At 38.3% G+C, this 23,566-nt stretch overlaps 1 protein-coding gene across 1 annotated transcript in view; it reads right to left on the minus strand.

The window, feature by feature from the left end:
* Positions 1-23,566, minus strand: part of ttc6 (tetratricopeptide repeat domain 6) — a 71,601-nt gene that overhangs the window by 9,570 nt on the left and 38,465 nt on the right. Inside the window, exons 17-28 of the mRNA XM_035417952.1 lie at positions 17,738-17,858; positions 16,124-16,274; positions 15,490-15,572; positions 14,982-15,058; positions 14,197-14,354; positions 13,875-14,009; positions 12,179-12,349; positions 10,993-11,133; positions 8,239-8,352; positions 5,287-5,406; positions 3,910-3,983; positions 586-796 (exon numbers count right to left, since the gene is read on the minus strand). Coding sequence (XP_035273843.1) covers positions 586-796; positions 3,910-3,983; positions 5,287-5,406; positions 8,239-8,352; positions 10,993-11,133; positions 12,179-12,349; positions 13,875-14,009; positions 14,197-14,354; positions 14,982-15,058; positions 15,490-15,572; positions 16,124-16,274; positions 17,738-17,858 — 1,556 coding nt within the window. The remainder of the gene's footprint in view (positions 1-585; positions 797-3,909; positions 3,984-5,286; positions 5,407-8,238; positions 8,353-10,992; positions 11,134-12,178; positions 12,350-13,874; positions 14,010-14,196; positions 14,355-14,981; positions 15,059-15,489; positions 15,573-16,123; positions 16,275-17,737; positions 17,859-23,566) is intronic.

The raw sequence follows: 23,566 nt of genomic DNA on the forward strand, positions 1-23,566 counted from the left end.
TCTAAAAATATAGACATGTAAAATCAAAAGCAAAAACATTAAAATTTAAAGTAGAAATAAAAGCCAAAGTAAAAAGTCAACCAATTAAAAAATCTAATGAATTAAAAACTAATTAAGACTCGGGGCAGAGTACAGTCATGCAAAAAGTCAACAAGAGAGTCTTAAGGCTAACACAGTAACATATGAGGGGCCATGTAATTTAATCACCATAGGTGTGACATGGGTACTAATTATGGTGGGCTATTAAAAATGATGGAGCACAGATTTGTACGTACTGGGGCTTGTTTAATGATTCTGAAGGAATATTGATGAAAGGAGTTAAAATAATCCAGCCTGAAAGTAATGAAAGCATGGATAAGCATCTTTACAACAGGTAGGGATAACACAGGCCTAATTTGAGCAATGCTGTGGAGATTTTTTTTTAAAGGCACTGACATCGTGTAATATGGCCTGAAGACTGTCCCTCATGGCATCTCTGAAAGATTTCACGCATTCAATATTGCTGCTGAGAAATTAATTGGAGGTTTGCCTCTAAAGGTCACAGAGGCATTACACATCTCTGTCATTGTCTTTTTAGGCAGGTACCTGGAGGTTGTAGCCCAGGCTGATGCGAGCTGAGGAGCAGAGGGGGTTGAGGTGGAGGGCAGACAGGAAGTCCCTCTGGGCTTGCTTATTGGCCTGGGCATGACCGTAGTCCATGGAAGCATTGCCTCGCCCCACGTAGGCATCCAGGAAGAAGGGGTTGAGTTGCAGTGCCTGAGTGTAGGCCTCAGTCGACTCCTGCAGTTGGCCAAGCCTATAGTGCATAGGACATTTCCAGCATACACATGGTGCTCACTTATTTTTTCACAAAATGATATGAGCATAGTGGTGTTAGGTGGGGCTTGGTGTTAGAATGACAGCTCAGAGAAACAACAGGTAATTTCAAATACAAACTCAATACAAAGGAACACAAATGCATACGTAAACCTGAGCAAATGTGGTAAACTATGTGTAGTCAAGATAAAAGTGCACAAAGGAGTCTCAAAAAGGCATTTAATCCCTCATAGTGTGGACCAGGGTTTGGCTGCAGTTCAAAGGTTTAGAATGTAATTAAAGTACTATGCATGCACATGGCACAATGATTAGAAAAGTATCTTTTTTGTATTTGTTTATATATGTAATGCAATTTAATGCTTCTAAGTAAGCAATAATAACAGCATTACTGAAGTAATAAAATTATAAACTACAAGCTGAAGTACCACTAGAGGGCGTAGTAACCCCACAGATTTGATTACTCATCTTACTGCTATTAATACTAATGAAGCAGCAAAGATGGAATGAGATGATGTTTGTTTCTGTCAAATCAGCATGAACATCATTCAAAGTTACCACATTGGTATCTATGAATGATGTTCACGCTGATTTGACAGAAACAAACAACATCTCACCCCATCTTTGTTAGTTATTAAAACATTTTCAGTTTTAATAACGAAATCGTTTTTATATTTTATCACAGCAACAAGCAAATCAATTAAGAACTGTACTCTGAAAGACATATGAGGTCCCAGGTTGAGACTCAAGAATTATAGCATGGGCACAGTGCAGCAGGGAGATTACAGCTTCAACAACAAGCTGTAATCTCCCATGGGCCTCTCATAGCATTCCGCCCTCTGGGAGCTGACAGCAGTGAGGTTTATGTTGTATTGCACCAGCTCTTATGCCACACCAGCAGTTGACTTTTTTATATTACATTACATTTATTTGGCAGGTGCCTTTATCCAAAGCGACATACAATAAGTGCATGCTTTTATTTTTTCTTATTTTTATTTTTTACACAGTATTTACTTCTTATTTACGCTGTATAGGAGGTTATTCTGCTAGGTGCAGCAACCCAGCCAGGAAAATCTGGGATTACGTTTTGATGGGGCGCAACTTTTAGGCCGCTACTCTAATGGAATGAACAGAAGGTCCCAAAGAGGGCTGCTCAGTCATGGATGGAGCTGCTAAAGGACACCACTGATACTGATGGCCAACAAGCACCACATATCCACTGTCTGTGTGCAGTCTTGTCTGGAGGCCTCCAGGTACCACAGCTCTGCACATGGCCAAGCCTCCATGTCCACAGGATTCTTACTAAACAGAAGCCTGTACATGGGAATTTTTTGAGGACTGGTGCTCAGTCAGATCTTAATTCTTACCAGAAGGTCATCTGGCCATTGAGACAGCAGCTCACCTCTGCCAGCTCAACCACTGATTTTTGAGTTGCCTTTTTTGGATGATTGTTGGTCTGGAACCTCACCTGTAACCTCTTATTGCCAAGGCAGACCCCAATAGGAGCATAGCTCCAGGTGATCTCACAGGAACACTCAAACACAGTTCAGTGTCTAGTGTCAGAATGTGCCCTATCAGAGCTGATTTAACATTAAACATTTCTCAGTGACTCTGTCCACCAAAGCAGAATGACAATCCTCAGAGCTGTTCTTTTACTCTATAACATGGAACTTCAGCATGTATTGTAAATACTGACAGATAAATCAGTAAAGGCTCTTATTTCGACACTCATAGCTTGATGAAGGTTTTTGAGATGGCATGTATGTGTTTCATGTGTGAGTCATATGAATCTAGGGACCTCAAAAAAAATTTTTTTCATCTTTTATGTCAATCAGGTAAAGACTGGGCTGGCAACTAGTGAAAAGGGATTTTCAAGTGATCAGTCATTATTTATTAAGGGTCAGTAAAAGTTTGTGATCCATAATAACACCACTGGGCAAAATCCCACCTTCAATATGTATTCTGTGAAAAATGAACAACAACCAGCAGTGCTGACTTACAGATGAAGTCAGAAGGAAATCAATATTGTCAGAAAAAAAGCCTTAGGGAGAAAGAGGGAGTACAAACCAAACAGTACAGACAGGTTTGCAAGGTGACTGAGTATTGACAAAACAAATCTGTAGCATGAAGCAGTTAAGGATGCTTGTAATTACTTCTATTTTTCAGCTAGACTGGAAAAAACTAAACAAGGTTTTCCTTTAGAGGAGAATCTTGGGCCCATTGAAGTGTCAAACATGGACATTAATTTCAAATGTGGACTTACCCTTGCCTTTGCCCTTGAACAAATCAAAAATCATTACGTTTTTACAAAGGTAGGGGGCTGCGAACTGAAAAAGGGGAGAGGCTGGGTTGGATGTTGGAGGATTCTTTAATGATGGCAGGGGCACTGGCCTCAAGACCAAGGGGATTTTGGTTTGAATCCCAACAGGACACTTCAGTTACACCCATTGTGGAGAACATCAGTGTTACTTTCAGGAATACAAAACTGCGAACAAAAAGCTAATTTATAATCAATAAGCGAAAAGCTAGTCAAAAAAACAAAAAAACAACAATTAACTGTATTGTAAACAGAAGTAAATACTGATATACAGCTAACATATTTACATATTACAGCTATACCTATAAGATTATTATCCCAGAGAGAATTCCAAAAAGACCAAATGAAGATAACTAAAGAGGGTCAAGGAGCAGTGGTGCAGAGGTAGGTCTTCAGTCTGTGACAAAAAATGGGCACACAGCAAAATCTTCAGTGTACAAAAAACTGTGATAGAATACATCTAACACTAATATTGTCTCTGTCGGACTCTGTTAGATTTGAATTTAACGTATAAATTTTGCTGTGTAGATTGTCTGCTGTCCTGACCACTATTGGAAACCCATTTCATCACCAAGGGCCAGAACAGGCAGAACCCATGCAGGCACATGAGAAGGGCGGGGCCCCAGAGGTTGCAGAACGACTTTGCAGAGGATACCCTTATTTACCCATACCCAGCCTTTCCCTGGAACGCTACGCAATTATCTTTGTATGAGACACAGGAACTATATCCTGTCACATGGAAATGAGCCAAAATACTGTTTGTAAAAGGTGGAACAGACCTGTGATGGAGGACACCCAAGGCATGATAGATGGTGGCATCTCCTGGGCTTTTTCCAGAGGCAGCTTTGAAATCCTACAAGGAAGGGTAGAAAGGTTCAGTATCCAGTCTCAAGCCAGACCACTGTGGATCTGGGGCTCTGCTGGGTCATACCTGGACTCAGTATCTTGATACTCACCAGTAAAGAAACATATTTGCTGATGTCAGCCACCCCATACTGTATTAGTGTGAAGTTGTAACGCCCTCTGGAACTACTGTGTGTGTGTTTGTACTTAAATGTCAATAATGGTGTGTATAAACAATAACTAGGGATTTGTTTTTCTGGCTATTTCCAAAATGGTTATTCATTTAAAAAACCTTTTGGTTCTAAAAATTCTAAAGATTTAGTACATGCTGTGTTTGTTGCAGTTTACTAATACCAGTGAACTTAGTAATAAAATGGAGGCATTAATAATAAATGAATAATTTTCAAACAAAATTATGAGGCTAATGCTCTTTTTAAATTTGATATACATTTAAACTGAGGTGGGCAATAGCTGCAATAACATTAGAAAAAAAGTAGACAGATATTACTGTCTATTATATGCAAACAACACACTTATAAACTCAGAACAATTTGAAACCAAAATAAGAAGCCAAATATATTTAAAATCTACCTTCAAATCTAAAGTCAAATTTAACTGAGGAGAGTGATAAGGGCTGATTCATCTACCTAGCCAAAGTAACTGGTGCATATTCCTTTTCATTTGGTAGCCAAGTCCCCAGTTCATTATTCTGAATGGCTGTCTACCAGTGAATTATTACTTCAGATTTTTCTCTACATTTTTTGTGTTAAAAGAGGAAAGAAAGCTACAATCACTATGGGTGACAAGCCCAGCTTGTCATGTTTTAAAATACTCGCTGATGGGACTGATGCGACATGATGGATTCTCAGAAGAAATAGATCTATTCTTGTCTGTATGACATTTAAAAAAGATGCAGGGCTTTATTGAAAGAAAAGTGCAATATCAGTCAAGAGAATAAGGTGACCTTTAAACCCCAGTGGGATGAATTCTTTAACTAAAAATCAATATGGGAAATATTCAAAGAAATGATGACATTCTTCTTTGTTCACTATGATCACACATTTGGGTAATTGCAACGTGGGGTTTGATTATTGAAGTCATATGGTAAAAATGCTCTACCCACAGGAAAAGCCTTCTAACATAACCTCTCAACCCTGTCTACCACTTCATTGCCCACAACATACCCCAGCACTGTCAACACAGGTCTCACAAACTCATTTTCCTTACATCATAAATACCATTGCAACAATTCAAATAGCTTTAGTAGCATCCAGACCTGTTCTTGTCTATCTAAGAATGATGTTCTCTGTTACCTGGAGGGCATTGTGATAGTCATTCAGTTCCAAGTACAGAAGTCCCCGATTGATCAGTACTTTTAGATCAATCTCCTTTCTGCTGGCAAGAAGTAGGACTATACTGTAGTCCTTCAGGGCCTAGAAATGAATGGAAAAATACTGTAAACAAAACATTTACAGTAGTGATGAGGATTAGATTCTGAAAGTCATACTTGGTGAATGCCAAAAAAATAACATGCAATGCATACATAATGAATAATCAATACATATTGCCCTACTATAGAGTAATCCCTCTTTGCTGTATATTCATTTATGAATACGTAAATACAGAATCAGCTCAGCATTCTTCATTAAAAAAAAACACATTTCTGCCCCCTGCAGGGTGACTAAGGCTGTGGAAAGAATTTGATTCATGAAAAGGCAACTGGAGGCACAGCCTTTTCTAAGCTGCGTACAATCGCACATTTGAATTAAACTGCTTTCTCTGGCTGCCTAACAGATTTTTTTCCCGTCACTTTAAAAATGATGGACAAATACAATTTTCTGTTGATTGTAGGCAGAAGTCTTGATGTTCAATCAAAAATGTAGAGAACTATGCAAACATTACAATTGAAAAATGGTTCAATACCCCCAAAAAGAAGTAACATGTGTCAGCTGAAAACACAACAGAAGTTGCAGCGTGAGATTCCAAAACCACTCATGGGTGGTAGATCAGCATTTTAATACACCCGTGTTTTCATTTCAATATATACATAAGGATTTATGGCAGACCAATACTGTGATATTCTCACACACCCACACAATAAGCACAGAGTATGGTGTTTGTGCTCTTTTTGTGGCGACTTGCTTTCAAGAGTGATGCAAACTTGTGTGAATTGGTATGATTACAACTGACAGCAATATGTAGCCTGTGAGCACCACACATATGCTTGGGAAGAAATAGGGCTGCAGTTAACCCAGGAACCTTGGATGATCTAAACCAAACTACTCTTGGCTGGGCAATGCCAACAGTGTTCATCAAACTGAATGTGTTGTTTCATAATAATAAGAAAGAGTATTAAAACAAAAATGTTCCAATGTGTCCATTTCTAAAACATTAATTTAGAAAAAGTTATATTCATTCTAAAGATGTCAGTGCCAGAACCAGTAAAAACAACAAATCTAGAATGTGAGCTAAAATATTGTATAAATAGACTATTAACTCTCATTACTTCCAATGTATTATTATCTTATCTCCCATATCATATTGCTAAACATGACATCACAGAGGCTGTGGAGAAAAAAATCTGTTGTCAAAGTAAAGACCACAGAGTGTCATATAGATTTTTATATTTACAGTTGAGGCCAAAGGTTTACATACACCTAGGCTAAAGATGTTCAAACTCAATTTTTCACAACTCCACACAATTCATGTTACCATACATTTCCTGTGTTAAGTCAATTAGGGTATCTACTTTATTTCTATAAGAGGTCATTTCAAAATAATAGCTAAGAGACAGATTTATTTCAGCTTTTATGTACTATATCAAATTTTCAGTGGGTCAAAAGTTTACACACACTTTGTTAATATTTGTTAATATGTTTTAACTGCTTAACTTGAATCAAACGCTTGGGGTAGCCTTCCACAAGCTTCTCACAATACTTTGCCGGAATTTTTGCCCATTCCTCCTAACATAACTGGTGTAAATCAGTCAGGTTTGGGGGCCTCCTTGCTCGGACTTGCTTTATCAGTTCATTTTGTTACAACTTTGGAGGTATGCTTAGGATCATTGTCCTGCTGGAAGACCCAGTTGCGACCAAGTTTTAACTTTCTAGCTGATGTCTTGAGGTGTTACTTCAGTATTTTTAGATAATCCTCCTTCCTCATGATGCCATCTATTTTCTGAAGTGCACCAGTCCCTTTTCCAGCAAAACACCCCCACAACATGATGCTGCCACCCCCATGCTTCACAGTTGGGATGGTGTTCTTCGGATTAAAAGCATCACCCTTTTTCCTCCATACATAGCACTGATCATTATGGCCAAACAGTTACATTTTTGTTTCATCTGCCCAGAGAACACTCCTCCAAAACGCTAGGTCTTCGTCCTGGTGATCACCCGCAAACTTAATTCTGGCTTTTTTATGCCGGTCTTAGAGTAGGGGCACCTTCCTTTGGCGACAGCATTTCAGGCCATGTCGATGTAGGAATTTCTTAATGGTGGATGTATACACTTTGGTACCTGATGCCTCTAACTCCTTCACCAGTTCCTTTGTTGTTGTCGGGGAGTTCAGTTGAACCTTTCGGACCAAAGCACGTTCAACCCTAAGAGTTAATTTGTGCCTCCTTCCTGAACAGTGCGGAACCAAGATTTTTATATTCGCAAACAATTGTTTGTACAGATGCTCGTGGTACCTTCAGTTGTTCAGAAATTGCTTCTAAGGAGGAACCGGACTGGTGGAGGTCCACAATTTTTTTTCTGAGGTCTTGGCGTAGTTTCTTGGGTTTTCCCATGGTATCAAGGGCAAAAATGCAGTGACTCTAAAGGTAGGCCCTTAAATACAGCCATAGGTGACAATTAACTCCCAATTAACTCCTAATTATGACAATTAGCCAATCAGAAGCTTCTAAAAAGTCATTACATCAACTTCCAGACTGTTTAAAGAGACAGTCAACTTGGTGTATGTAAACTTTTGACATACACTAAGTGAATTAAAGCTGAAATAAATCTGTCTCTAATGGATTTTTTAAATTACCTCTGATGTGAACAAAGTAGATGCCCTAACTGACTTGCCAAAATAAATGTATGGTAACATGAAATGTGCGGAGTTGTGAAAAACTGAGTTTGAATATCTTTAGCCTAGGTGTATGTAAACTTTTGGCCTCAACTGTAGCTATATTCAGTATAAGAAAATGGAATTATAGCTAGGTTGGTACAGCCTTTATTTGTGGAAGACTTGGGCTGAATACGTTGAGAGAGAAGAATCCTCACCAGTTCATATTCCTTCAGCTGCTGATAGCACACTCCACGGTTGTAAAATGCAAAAGAGCAAGTGCTGTCAATGTTAATTGCCATGGTTAGATCCTGCACAGCACCTCTGTACCCCTGCAACAACACAACCTGAAGTCAAAACAGTAAACTGTAGAAGAGACTCTGAGGTCTTTTTGTGTACATTTTAGTCAGTTAAAACTTACAAATATGTACTTTACTCACAGTCCTAATTGGCGAAATGTGTAATTAAGAACAAATATAATTCAGTGACTTGGGGACAGCTTCACTATGAATCCATTTCCATTTGATATATATGCTGTCCATGCAATGCATATTTAGCAGGGATAAATAAAATTAAAGTAGGATGTTTTGTAAATTTAAATAAAAATTCAAACATAATATTATGTGCAAGCTGCATATTTGTGTGGCAAGTTTAGAGCCTTTGAAAGCAGCTAATGCCTGGTTTATAGGCACAGTAAATGGCTCTATAAACTATATAAGCACCATGACATAAGAAATCTGCAGTTAGATCTGAAGTTACAACTGTGTGCTTCTGGTAATAAAAATAATAATAATAATTTAAAAAATAAATAAATAAATAAATAAATAAATAATAATAGCTGCAAGCAGAAATGCATGGGGTCCAAGCACACACAGGCAATATTACATCACTTAACAAATGGCACATCAGTGCCAAAATCACTCAGTGGCCATAAGAAAGTTCCCTGTAGCATTGTGTCAAGTTTCATAGGTCTCTCCCATGTGGTTAGGTCAAAACTGGAGATGGAGGAAAATGTCTGTTAACATTTTGAAAATGACGGGCAATCCAAGATTTTGGCAACATAAGGTACAGATCTATTTTCCAGATGCGGAAATTGATCACAACAGAAAGTTTTTACATCTCCAAAAAGACAACAGCGATTATTCGTGACTTCTTTTTTAAATATTGCGCTCCTGCAAATTGAGTGATTATTGTAGAAGAACTATTGTAATTGTTTTTCAAATAATACTAAATTGTGGAAATCCAATATGGTGGAACCGATGTAGGCACCGCTTCTAATTAGTGGGTTCTGGGTAAGTTTTCTTACCTGAGAAGTGGATGGGAATGGGAACCTACCTGCCAAATTTGGTTACTCTATGATGTACGGTTTTTACTGTGCATACATTTTTAGGGTAGAAAAATCTAAATCTGAACAAAAACAATAGGGTTCCAGCACCTCTGGTGCTTGGACTCATAATAATAATTTAATTACAAACCATTCAACGCATCCCAAAACACATTACAACATTCAAAATGATTTAACAAAAAGATCACTTGTAAATTATAAGATGCCCACCTAGTAGTAAATCAGGTGGAGATCAACAGGGAATAAACATTTGATAAAAGACGATTTCACACTCTTTGCTCTTTAATTTGCCATGACACGCCTTCATCAAGGTGAGCCTTAATTTATAGTAACCGAGGACACATTGCAGTTTTAGAAAATTTAAGAGAAAAAAGGAGTATCGAAACACATGGGATTATTGAAGTGATTGGGCAAGAGTGACTTATATAATATAAAGGCAACAGGGGAGTTACATTACATGGGAAGCATATAATAAAACAGAGTGAATTTGATATTCAAATTATGCTGATTTACATTAGCTAGTTACACTGACATTAAAATATATTTGAAAAATTCTACCTTGCCATGTATTGTAATATTCAGTTTGCAATAAGCTATCTATTATGTGCGTAGTCAGAAGTTTTCCATGAAAACACATCCCAGTAGCAGGGAATCAAAATGTAATTCCCAACATCTTCATATGAACATCCCAAAATAAATCTACCATTGAAAAACAATGAGTGAAGTTTCTGAATGAAAATTTCTATTTCTACAAAAATGTCATATAGAAATGGTCACACTGTCCTGTACATGTCCTAAAGCCTCCATGAAAAATTTACACAGTAGCACCTTTAATAATATATAAGTACATATTTGTAAATAATTTTTAGCCAAATGTAATTCTTTATGAAGGATAATGTAACATTATGTTATTGGGTACTCTCAAGTGCGGCATAACACATGATTTGCTTTGCTATGATGTCAATCCACTGACCACATTTATGCTGGTATGAAAGCATGGTTCCTACAGGCTTGAGGAATATAGACTTCATGTAAACTGCGCCTGACAAAAGTGTAATTAATTATTTAATTATAAAGTTTACAATACAATTTGAAAAACTAATGGTGATTTTGTGATTTATTAATAAGGACTGCATATATACATTTTAACAGTGAAAAGCATATATCTTACATTGACTGTAATAGACCGTGGCTACGTATTCAGCTACTAATTAACTTATAAATTAAATTATAGCTGGAGTGTAACATTTTGTATGAAGTAAAGTGTTTGGACACCCGTGACAATTAATATTTCTGGCCTCCATCCTTTCACCTTGTGTCACTCACGGCACGTTTTTAGGGCAGGTTTTACCCAGCTTTTTGGTTAGGTGCGGAAAACATGAAAACAACCATTGTCACATACACATATAATTATTTTCAGTGATTCTTTTGAATAGCATGTGGTGTGATAAAAATGAATAAGTGACCAAGATGTATTTCAGAAGTTTGGTTCATTGACGGCTAAGAAGGGTAGGGGAATAATCTTATTGATAATTTGTTATATATTCTTTTATGACAAAATTGGTGCCATGCTCAAAGTTGCCCTAGATCTCTATTAATTGGCCTATAATAATGTTTGATGTCTCACCTTCATGTGGAATTTGAACACCCCTCTGTACAGGTATGCTCGCACACTGTAGGGCTGGATCAGAATGGCCTCGTTGCAGTTGAGAATGGCCTTAGCATAGCGCCCCTCAGCTCCGAAGAGGGCTGCCCGGCTAAGATAGGCCTAATGGCAAAGAAAAATACAGTGCAGAATACAATAAAGGAATCAGCTACACACTGTACAATGAGAGAGTACAAAAGCAGGTTTCACCATGCCAATGCCCCATTCTTTCAACAAATCACTTTTTTGCTTTTCAAGGTACTACAGAAAATTTCTGGTAACCAGTTAGTCAGCTCATTATGAGACAATTTGAAAGTGGTCTCAAATCACCTTATGGCAATTTTATGCAGTGAAGTGATTAGGACTAGTTTTTCATCAATTCTTTTTTAAGCTGCCTGTAGGTCAGTACAGAGTTTTCTTAAGTCACTTAAGCAAATAAGACATTTCAGAGTCTTAAACATCTCAGTTAGGCTAATCATTACAACAGGTCTTTCAAATCTTATCTAGCAAGGGCTGGTTAGGGTGCAAGCTTTTGTTCCAGGCCAGAACTACGACAGCGAATTAATTATTGTCTTTGGCCTTTTCGGATATGATTTAACACTTGCACCCATCCACTAACTTCACTTGGTTCTTAATTGCATAACTGTCCTGGTTTATTTGATTGCATTCCACTGATTACTGCCTAAACAGGCCTACAGTGATGTCATGTGCATACATGCACAGCCAACCTAAATGTTCTCCAAATTACACGGTCAGGAAAACTCAAGATTGGGGTAAGCAACTTCATTCTTGAATGGCTAGTGTATTTAATTCTACAAATTTCCCTGGCTGTATACACTAACACCAAATCACTCATTAGTTACACAAATGACAAGAAGTTTCATATGGGGACACAATAACAGTCTCCAGCGGACCCTTGGCTACCTCAACCCCTTGAGTCACATAAGACCAGGTTTGTGCCAGTGTGCTGTGCACATGACAGTAATTGGCAGGACTGCAGTACATGGAGGAAGGGTTTCAATATTTCCCTGCCTCACTATTCAGTAGTGACTTATTTGCAGGGAATAGCAAAGTGAAATAAAAATGCTTTGATTACCAAGGGCAAATTCTGTAACTCTTGGTGGGGGTATACGCTCAGATGGCAATGGTACGACAACTAAATGACTACCTGGAAGTGGGTGGGGTGAAGAGAGAGGGCACGGTTGAAATCCTGAAGGCTCTTGGGCTGTTTCAGGTGCATGCGACAGATGCCACGTTGGTGGTAAGCATCTGCATAATTATGGTTGAGCTTCACTGCACTGCTGAAGGCATCCAGAGCCAGGAGAAAGAGGGCCTTATCCTGATAAAATGGCACAGATGTGGTGAGAGTGAATGAAGGGACAAACCAGATAAGAATGAACATGGTACACGGTACATGGTAAAAGTGAACCGGATATTCCAAATTAGGGTGGGAACTGGACATGTACAGCCCAAGTTGAGTGGCAATGTCTAAAATAAATAAATAAATAAATAAATAAATAAGATGCATAGGTACACTCGGTCAGTCTGTGCCGTCCAAATGGAAATGACCGTAGAACTCCAATTCAAAGGCTTGCAGAATGCTTAAGATCGCTGCTGTCACCGGCTTATCTAAACGCACAGATAAAGTCGCTTTACACAGCAACCAGGCTCTGCCGCCTTAGCATGCCTGTGGCAGCAATGCCTGATCCATCTCACGTGGAAACCAGCACACGCCCAGCGTTGCGCTGACTAACCGAGCTAGAGGAAGAAGAACCTTTTTGACTTTTGGGGGCAACATAGCCGCTGCTACTCGGCTTGCGTGTCTCACACCTGGAAACCTCCACAAATTCACCACACTAGGGCCACCAAAGGCCGCTACCTGAGTGGACGGACATGCAGTAGGACTAAGCAAACCTTTCAGGCAATAGCAGTTTGGCTTAGACTGTACTGAGTTAACATGATTTTGTGTTTCCATTTTATCTTTTCAAATGATTTGCGCTGGCAATGTAACCGATAGAATACAACCACACATGTGGCCTTGCTCTCTCCCTCTCTTTCTCCCCGACTAACTTTCCAACCCTAACGACACCACACTCCTTGTATAGTCGGTAGTGGGCAAATAATGAGTTTGGTTGCATCTACTGTTCAAGAGCTGAAGTTACGCTTCCCTCTCCAGCACTACCGGGAGCAATACTCCTTTGTAGCTGAGCCAAGTTATTTAATCACGCTGGTTACACTATACATGTAGACGCACCCCACATGAATGCGGCCAACCCACCGTTTGCTCCTCCCCACTTTTGTCCACAGACAAAGGGACACGTGCGCACACGCACCCGCACACGCCCTCCTATCTTCCATATTTAGCATAGTTCTCCCCATTTTGATTAGTTTGTTTATGATCTGTGTTTGTATGTTTGTCTAATAAATTATTTTACTAAACCCATATCTGTTTTGATGTTGCCAGAACGTGAGAATCTGAGAGAGTCAAAATAGCTTATCCAAGAACTATATCCTTCAGGTTATTGTAAATCTTTAATTTAAATATTTGATCAATAGTATTTGTAATTTTGATTATTAATTGAATTCCCAAATTATGGTCGGACAGTCTAGATAACTGTAATTTCATGAGACTGATTTTTGATTAAAGTGGTTTTACCACTTCGCCTTGCATAAGTAGTGACCAATGTGAGAATATAGAAATATAATCCCGACATAAGTGGTGCCCCGTGTAAGGCTATATTGTCATTTCCCCAACAGATGTGTGTAGAATTAGGAATTTGGAGTGTCTTTCAAGCTGGTTTGGTTAATGAGCACATGTGCACGGTTGTATATTTTGCAGGCTGGTGCTTCTGGAAGGTTCCTACCTGCAAAAGTTGGGCCTGGGCCACATAGCACAACCCAGTCAAATAGAGAATCTCTGCAGCCTGGGAATCACTGGACAGGCTGGTCTTGTTCAGGCACAGGAGGGTCAATGCTTTTCTGAAGCTATTCACTGCATCCTGCATTCACCAAATAAGAAAAGAGCAGCATCACACTGACATGACAACGAGGAATCAAAGGGTGACAGTGGCTCATCACAACCAACTACCATTATCTTATAGACCCTAAAATGTAAAGATCTTTAAAGACGCCCTTCAAGTCCAGCACTGGAGAGCAGTGAAAGTCAACAGCTGATGACAACCCTACCGTAAACTTCTGGGCCTTCATCTGGGTCTTCCCCAAAAGAAGGAGGTAGGGTAGGGCAGGGCACGCGTCATTGGCAGCCACCAGGCAGGTGATGGCCTTCATCTTATTCCCAAGGAAAGACTGAACAGCAGCCTGCTGGATCGGAGATGATCCAAGGGCTAGGAGGGAGATTGTGGCCACAGGCCACATTTTTCAATCTGACGGAATGTTTCCAAGACAGATTCACTTCCTCCAACACAGTCCACTCAAAAATGCGTATTTGCCATATATGGCAAAACTACATTTGGCTTTATTTGTTGAGCCTGTTCAATAAAATAGTCCAATTTCTAATGACCATCTTTATTAGCAAAGCACATCCGTGGAGCTCACCTTGCATCAGAGTGACCACTCGGTGAGGTTCATATTACTCCAAGGTTATAAGCCCTACGAATAAGGCTACATACGTCCATTCCTCATTGCATTATAAATATTATGAACTTTCTTAACTAAGGCCAAATCCACAGTCACTTATCAGTTTATATTATACCTAATGCCTGTTTATAAAGCTGGTTACTTATTGAAGCAATTTAGGCAACATTATGAACTGAAGAAAACACAAGCAATCCCTGAGATCTGAGATTCAAACCTTGCTCCTCTGTCTGTAATTTTTGGTCCTTTGCTTCCCTGAGTGGCATCAACTTCCTTAACCTCTACATTACACTGCCAAACTACCAACCTTTCCTTCAAATAAACAGCAGAATAACTCCCTTCTCTTCAGTTTTTTAACCAAATAGAAAATACTGTACCTTTGTTCATCTCCGCTGCATGGTGGATACAGAATGTGGCCAGTTCAAAGTGCTCCATATCACACAAGTACTGCCCCCTGCAACACATTGATCAATGCTTTTCTGCCTATGGATGTATGCTGTGCAGCCTCCAAGGCTGGCTGATACAGGATCAGATTACTGATATTAGAGGAAGACAGGTAAAGAACTGAATTCAAGCAAGGAAAAGTTGGTTACATTTACAGTAGTAATGGCTAAGGAATAATAGCAGCAGAGGCTGTTCAATCATGAGGGAGACCTGGCTTTTTCTTTATAAACATCAATGCCATAATGAGTGCAGGTGCTCATGAATTTCCATTAGAAGTGAGTCTGTTAATTCTTTGGTTTTAAAACCAATCACTCTGATTAATATTCATGAGTGCAATGAAAAAAGGGCAGTCTTTTGTTTTAAAGGGAAGGGAGGGAGGCCAGTTCTTGTTCTTTAAATGAAAATGTATTTTGTTAATGCTGAAAAAGTTCTTATCTCTACCTCATGATGTAAAGGTTCTGCATGTCTGGCTTCATGTGAATTGCACTGGTCAGATCCCTCAGGGCCCTCTGGAGCTTGTTCACCTAGTTACATTGGAGTGAAAGATTTTCCATGACACCATACCACAGGTAATGCAGTTGCTTTGTCCCTCCAGAATTATATTTACGGCAAAGGCACATGCAGTAACTGGGTTGTCCAGGGCTTTCAACTCTTAGCCCCAGATACTCACGCTCTAGAGCATCTCAAATGCAAAACTGAGAGGTTTGAGATTCCTTCAGTGTCATTGGTTCTAACAAGTGTTAGCTAATTTTATGTTGCAGGTCAATGGGTGAGTTGGCTTGAATCTCCACGTCCAGTTGAAGCCCCACAAACATAAATTCATAATTCATTAGAATTACATAACCATTAATTTGTTTGCAAAATGCATCCCTAGATGTTGGACCTGAGCACTATACACTATACATCATGAGCTATTTTAATGAAATAACTTTAATTTCCACACCTTATTATTATACAAAACACATTGACATCAACCCACCTAAATCATAAGTATATTTCCACCACAATCCCTCTCTGACTATAGGAACACCACTTATAACAAAATTAACTCACAGGGGAACTGTGGGCCACTTACCCTGTGGTAGGCTTGGGCACGGCAGATGTAGCCCCTGATGTAGGTGGGGTCGCTCTTCAGGGCATTGGTGAACATTTGGATGGCCCTCTGGTTCTGACCCATCTTCAGCATGTAGACCAATCCCAGACTCACATAGGCCACTGCTGCAGAACTGTACTCCCAAAATGGAAATTTATTTTCAGCAGTTTATGAACAAATGAGAAATTTATGCATAACATAAGGGAACATACATTTTTTTTTTTGGTTGAGCACACCTGAATCACCATGACCTTCTCCTATAATTACATAATTTTTTGTGGCACTTCCTGTCTAAAAATCCTCTATGGTTCAATGAGACGTTCCCAAATAAAAGGCTTGTACAACCCAAAAGAGTGGCCATGTTTTTATATAAATATATGCCAATATTACAAACGTTTAGAACAAATATTTCTAATTAGGCATATCTGAACATTTCTATTCTAAAAAAAAAACTGTCACTGATTGATAAACACACAGATTTTCAGTTTTTATTTGATACTTGAGGAGAAGAAACCATATTTGTATTTCCTGGGTGAGTAGAAACTACCAGTTTGCAGATTGATCTTTGTATCTGTCCAGTTTTTCCAATTTGAGTATTGTTGTTTATTTTTTCTTCTCCCAGTTAGACCAGTCCTGAATTGGGATGCTAGGTACTACATATAAACAGAGCACACATTTACATACTGAAACTCTTTAGTTTTGAGATTTCTTTTAGATAATAATAATAATAATAATAATAATAATATATTGTTATATATTGTTTCAAATTATCTGAACATACTGTATGTAAATATGTAAAGGACTAAAGTCTTCTTTTATGAAATAATGAAAATGTTCCTAATAATTTAATCGACTGATTAATAAATTGATTGAATGAACATCCAGATGCATCCCATCTAAAACAGCACATCCACCTCCGCCCACCCATGAAATTGGCTAGAACACACCTGTTTGAGCAGCGTCAGTGACTTTAACAAGCTTTATACAGAGGAAGGAGATAACTGAGGCTGTGAAGAGAAATATTTGAGGGTGTCTAAAAAGCTTCAGGCAGGACTGAGAAAGGCCTTTTGCATGTAAGTATGGTCATTCTACAGCCTAGCATCTAATCTGGCCATGAGGCCACAATCAAGCACAGAATACACTGTGCGTCAAAAAATCAAGCCTCAACCTCAGCCCCTCTGTCTGTGCCTCTGTTGAGATTAATGAATAGTAATGAAGACCTAAATCCTAAATATTTATCTGGTTATGTCTATCCCCTGCCTGTGTTCAGATTCAACAACAGACCACTTAGGTGAAACAATTAGAAAGCATCTTCAGAAAGTGTTCGAAAGTGTGGGACCAAATATTAAAGAGTAATATCTGATATCAACTGAAATAAATAATCTATTGATAAGCCCTCTGAAAGATATTTCTGTGTAGTGATAAACAGGGGAACGTTGGGGGAATCAGACATAATTCCTATTTTGCTGCCAAGCACATTCAATTTTAGCTTGTGAAAATACAGCTGTCAGTGTTTAATTAATCTTTCACATCATGTGTCTCATATCCAGTGGTGGCAGAACGCTGCCCAAACATCTGAAGCTTGAAAAGCATCACCTGTCCAGCTTGATCACAGCCTTGAAATCAGAAGCAGCCTGCTGCCACTGTTTGAGCTCCGCATACAACAGGCCACGGTGAAGGAACGCCCTGAGGTTCTCCACACTGTGGTTGATGAGCACTGGAGGAGAGACGGGTGTCAATATTCACCCCATTCACCACAGCTACAGAAAACAAAGCCCACACTAGACACTGGTCATGAAAGCCTTCACTTACAATCAATGGCATCTTCGGTCATACATCTGCATATTTCTCATAGCAATGCAAGTGTACAATTTGCAGCATTTTTCTCACATAGCTTAACGAATGTGATTTCTCACATTTCCAATTAAACAGTCACCGAAGGTGTAAAACATCACCATCAACAAAGGAGGTTTGGAGATACGTAACAGAATGCTGTAGTTCAGAAGAGTTATACAGTGTCTTTCAAAACCTCTTCAATTCTCACTTGACACAAGTGCACTGTAAGTTTACATATTATAAGCAGGGATGCTTATAATATGTAAAACATCAACAACCATTCTCATTGCCAAGATAATCCAGCAAAATGATTTGTGACCCATTGCTTAACCTCAGTAGGAATTAAGGCACTTGGAAAAAAATCATTACAGTAAGATTGAAGTTTGAAGAGGCATGGAAAATGTAAAACACCATAAGCACCAATTTGTATGCACAGCTCTTATTCACAGACTTTCGGTCATCATTCAACACCATCCAACTAAATATCTTTGTATGTTCATGACATTTCAACCTTAAAGGAAATGTCTACTTTTTGAGTTTTTCCTCCATTATAGTGCATGTTTTTGTGACCTAGAGAATTCTATGTGTGACAAAAGATATTTTAAATATTTAAAGAAGTTCCTGATGACCTGTCAGCACTACAATCACTGGTATTGGGGCAAAAGCGTGTTTCTGGTTTAAAGTAAATAAATAAATAAAACATGTAAAAATACACTTCACGTAACTCCAAAACAGCTTGTACAGTAACATTGTGCTGGTACTTTTTTCCTTCCCAAAAGTGGCACAACCTCATTTCTTCTAAGGTTAAAAAAGAAACTAAAAGCCAGTGTAGTGAGGTCAGGATGGGTGTTATATGTGATCTCATAATTGATTTTGTGAGAAGCCTAGCAGCTCAGTTTGACTGCAGATGGGATAAGACTGGCTCAGGCAATATATACAGGTAATACAGGGAATGTGGAAAGCTTCCTTTTTATAGTTTTTTTTTTTCAAATAGGGAACTACACACCAATGATGAAAAGAAAATTAATGTGTGGGAGGACTTTTCACTTTGATTACAGAGATATGGAAAGTGTCCTGATTGGCCTGTATACACATCTCATTTCACACTTAAGACTTATGAAGTTGCACAGTACATGGTATACAGTGCTAACATGCAAAAGTTGATTCAGACATACCTCTTTCTGTAGTGCAAGCATTTACCAATTGTATTTGTATTGCTAAAATAGTGCCAACATTAACATTTTAAGGGGGCCCTCAGGTTGAATTGTTCCATCTGCATAGATATGAAAGTGTAATGCCATTGGGATTTATTTAAAAAAATACCAGCAGGTGTGATGATGGTGTGACATAATAGGGATAGATCAACGGTATCTGTTTCCTCTTTAAAAGAGTGTTATGTTTACACATAGCAAACTGCTAACTATGACAGAATGAAAAAAGAGATTCTGTCAGGATGGCAGGACACTGAGGTCCCAACTTCTAGCTATCATGAGTGAAGCTCTGTGTTGTGTATGGGGGTAATGTATTAGTCACTAATAAGTATTTTGTTGTCCTTCCCACATCAAAATTGCGAAAGGCAAGAAAAAACAAGGTTAGGTAAAACAAGTAACATGTTATGCATTCCAACTTCCAATTCAAACCAAAATATTACAATTACATTACATAGGAGATGCTCTTATCTAGAGCCACATACAGAAGAGGAGAACATCTGCGGAACTCTCCAGAATACAAAAATGTGATATCTCCAAGGCACAGAGGCCCATAAAAATAATAATGTTCACCTCATAAACAACAATTTGTATCATAAAAGAAAGCACCACTAGACAGATAACCCATATTTACACAACTAAACGTGTAATATTATTCAAAGAAATATCCACAGAAAGAGAGAGAAAAAGAAAGATAGGCCTAGAGGGGGGTCAAGGGAGCCATGCTGTAATCTGAAGAGGTGATTCTTTAGTTTGTATCAGAATATAGGCTTAGTATAGAATACAGGCTTTCTGCCTATAACATTCAGTGCAAACATGAGAGGTTCACTGTGTCTGAATCGCAGAAGCACCACTGTGTTAGCATGGTGTTTTTGGTAAGCATAGGGTGTTTTGAAAATAGTTGCACTTATTTTCATAAACACCCCATCGTTAGGACCACCCAGCACAAGGCCTTTCATTTTAGACATGGAAACTGCCACCTTCAGCTATAGATACAGCAGCAAAGTTGTTAGTTGGAGTATTTGATATCGGTCTTTTGGAAACCATGTTACATGTAAGCTCACATTGTATCAATGGTGTGTCCATTTAGTGGGTTGACAATCAGAAGTAAACATAAAGTTTATATCCAGACATGCCATTTCAGACTTTCAGCTCTTGTCTTTAAAACTGACATACTCTACATCAAAAGGACATTAATTATTTTCCTGTTAAATAAATATCTGATGTAAATATCTGATGAGTATGTATCATCAAACAAGCAACTGTGTGCAGAAAAGTCATCAGCTTTAGGCAACAATTCAATGGTAATGAATCCACCCCAGGGTTCAAATTGTATTCTTCCAAACAAAATTTCATGAGGCATAGATGCAAACAAATTATTAATTTCTCTTGAAGAAAATTAGTGTAGTTTAACATTTCTCTATATCTGAATCCAGTGCTGAAATTATGAAAATGAAAAATTATCATTTTAACTGAACTGCGAACTGTGAATGGTGACATAATGTTCTACTGATAACTTAGAGACACATAACATAATTCTGTATATGATACATAAAATTATGTGTATGATAACATAGTATAGTATTTACTAAACTTTCTAAATGTTTAAATTGTTAATGTTCTTTTCCTCAGTCCTGGCACAAAACAAAATTGCTCCGAAGGGAATGAGTACAGCAATACTATACTGTATGAAACCTGCAACCTTCAGAGTATAATCATTTCCATGATGCCAGATTTGATACAAACGTACAATAATGTCATAGGAACATTTTGCGTCATGTGATATCGGCTTCACTTCTTGACAACTTAATATACAATAACTTATATACAGAATTACATAATTTACAGAATTAATTTATGTATTCATTACATAACAATAAATTGCCATTTAAAAGGTCATACATTGTGAATATTTGATAAGTCAACTGTAAGAATTTGAAATTCCAATAATGTCCCTCTTAATAATATAATTAAGCTGATCGTTTGTTGATCTCAAGCATTTGTAGATAATCCCTTGTCTTATTTAGATAGGGTCTCCGTGGTTCCAGTCTTTTGGGTTCACATGATGGATCAACAATTCAGCTTAGGCTGTACATACTGATTTTAATTACAAGCTGCAGAAATTGCAACACACTTTGCATAGAGCTCTTGAGAAATTACACCCACACTGCCATCTTCGGGCCTGCAATTGTCACAGCAAAGCAGTGACTTCATCACTTCACCCATACTTTCACTTCAGAAAGTATTCACCCCTTTACACACTTGGTCCCCTTACACCTTAAAACTTCAATGCAATTAAAATATTTGTCACCCTTCACCACCACAATACATTTACACATTTTAGAATTTTTTTTATTTAGAATTTAAATCTTTGCCCATTTTCCATGCTAATTTTCTCTAAATCTCCCAGCAGTTTTGAGGTCATTTCACATATTGTCAGTGGGATTAAAGCCTGAATGGGCCATTACAGAATACAGACATTGTTGTTTTTAAGATTATCCTTTGTGGCTTTGTTATTTTCTTTTCAGGCCAAACAGCTCAACTTCAGGCTCATCTGACCACAAAATCTTCTTCCAGAAGGCCTCAGGGTCTGTAACATGGCTTCTGGCCAACTCCAGGCCTCACTTACAGTAATGTTGGCCTTTCTCAGAAGTGGCATCTCTAGCCACTCTCCCAAAGAGGATCTGTGAAGTGCTGAAGAGATTGAGGACTTATGGACAGTTTCTCCCATCTCAGCCCAACGAGCTCTGCAACTATCTGGGCTGTGCCATATTTTTCCATTCTATTACAATGGGATTAACAGTGTGCTAGAAAGGTTAAACGTTTTGGTAATCTTTCAATAACATCGTTCAGCTTTTTGTCACCTATTGTCAATCAGCACCCACAAGAGGAAAATCAATTCTGGATCTGGTGCTGTGTAATGATCCGGACAGAAATTTGTAGCATAGAGGTAATTGAGTCACTTGGGACTGGTGATCATTCTGCAGTTATATTTGATGTATTATGGCAAATTAACAAGGCCTCCTCTATGGTCAGAATTGTTCATTTTAGACGAGCTAATTTCAACAAGATGAGAGAAAATGTAAGTAATATTGACTGGGTGAAACTTCTTAACTGCACGACTGTGAATGAAAAGTGGGGAAGGATCAGAAGGGTTATTCTTGAGGTGTAAAGTAAATTTATTCCAAAGGTAAGGAAAAGTAAGTTGAAGAAACACTCCCTCCAGTAGATGAACAAAGCCATATGGGAAGTTTGATTAAACTGTATAAGATATTTAAAAATGACAGGTTAAAAAAGAACTATGGGAAGCCAAGAGGATCTTTGAAAGGCAAATTGCCCAAGATGCAAAAAGTAACCCTAAACATTTCTTTCAATACTGTAGTAGGAAAAGGAAAGTCAAAGAGGATATCAAGTGCATCAGGAATGAATAAGGAGCATTGCTTTCTAAGAATAAAGATATTGCTGATGCCTTAAATAGTTTTACTAGAGAAGAGGTTACTAATAGACTGGAAGACATATTCAGTACTTAGAAAGTCTTGTCAGACATTGAAATAGAGGATAAAGAAGTACTGCATGCATTACTTAAACTAAAGGCAAACATTTTTAAACCACTAGCAGGTATTTTAGACAGTCCTTAGAACAGTGGTTCTCAACTCAGGCCAGAAAGGGCCGGTGTGGGTGCAGGCTTTTGTTCCAACCAAGCAGTTACACACCTGATTCTACTAATCAAGGTCCTTAGTAAAGACTCCAAAGGTTGATTAGTAGAATCAGGTGTGTAACTGCTTGGTTGGAACAAAAGCCTGCACCCACACCGGCCCTTTCTGGCCTGAGTTGAGAACCACCTTAGAAACTGGAGAAATACCTGAGGACTGGAAGCGAGGTAACATAATACCAATATATAAGAAAGGGGGCCGTACTGATCCAGGAAACTACAGGCCTGTAAGTTTAACTTGCATTACATGTAGAATATTGGAATCTATCATTAGAGACAAGTTGGAAGTACTTTTTGAAAATAGCAACATCCTAAGGGATAGCCAGAATGGTTGTCATAAGGGTGTCGTGTCTGACAAACTTTCTAGTATTCTTTGAAGAACCTACCAAGTGTTTTGATTATAACAAGGCATATGATATTATCTACTTAGGTTTCCAAAAGGCATTTGATAAGGTACCACAGTCTCATGAGACTTGTTAGTAAAATGAAGACAGTAAGAATTAGAGAACGTATTGCAGAGTGGATTTGGAACTAGCTACAGGGTAGAACACAAAGAGTAGTAGTAGGAGGGATATTATCTGAGCATGGAGCTATTAGAAGTGGAGATTTAAACAGAAACCAGAAGTAGAAACCTGGAAAATGAAATTTAATATAGCCAAATGTAAATTT

This window comes from Anguilla anguilla, chromosome 1 (genome assembly GCF_013347855.1).
Source record: "Anguilla anguilla isolate fAngAng1 chromosome 1, fAngAng1.pri, whole genome shotgun sequence".
In the NCBI taxonomy this organism is placed as follows: Eukaryota; Metazoa; Chordata; class Actinopteri; order Anguilliformes; family Anguillidae; genus Anguilla; species Anguilla anguilla.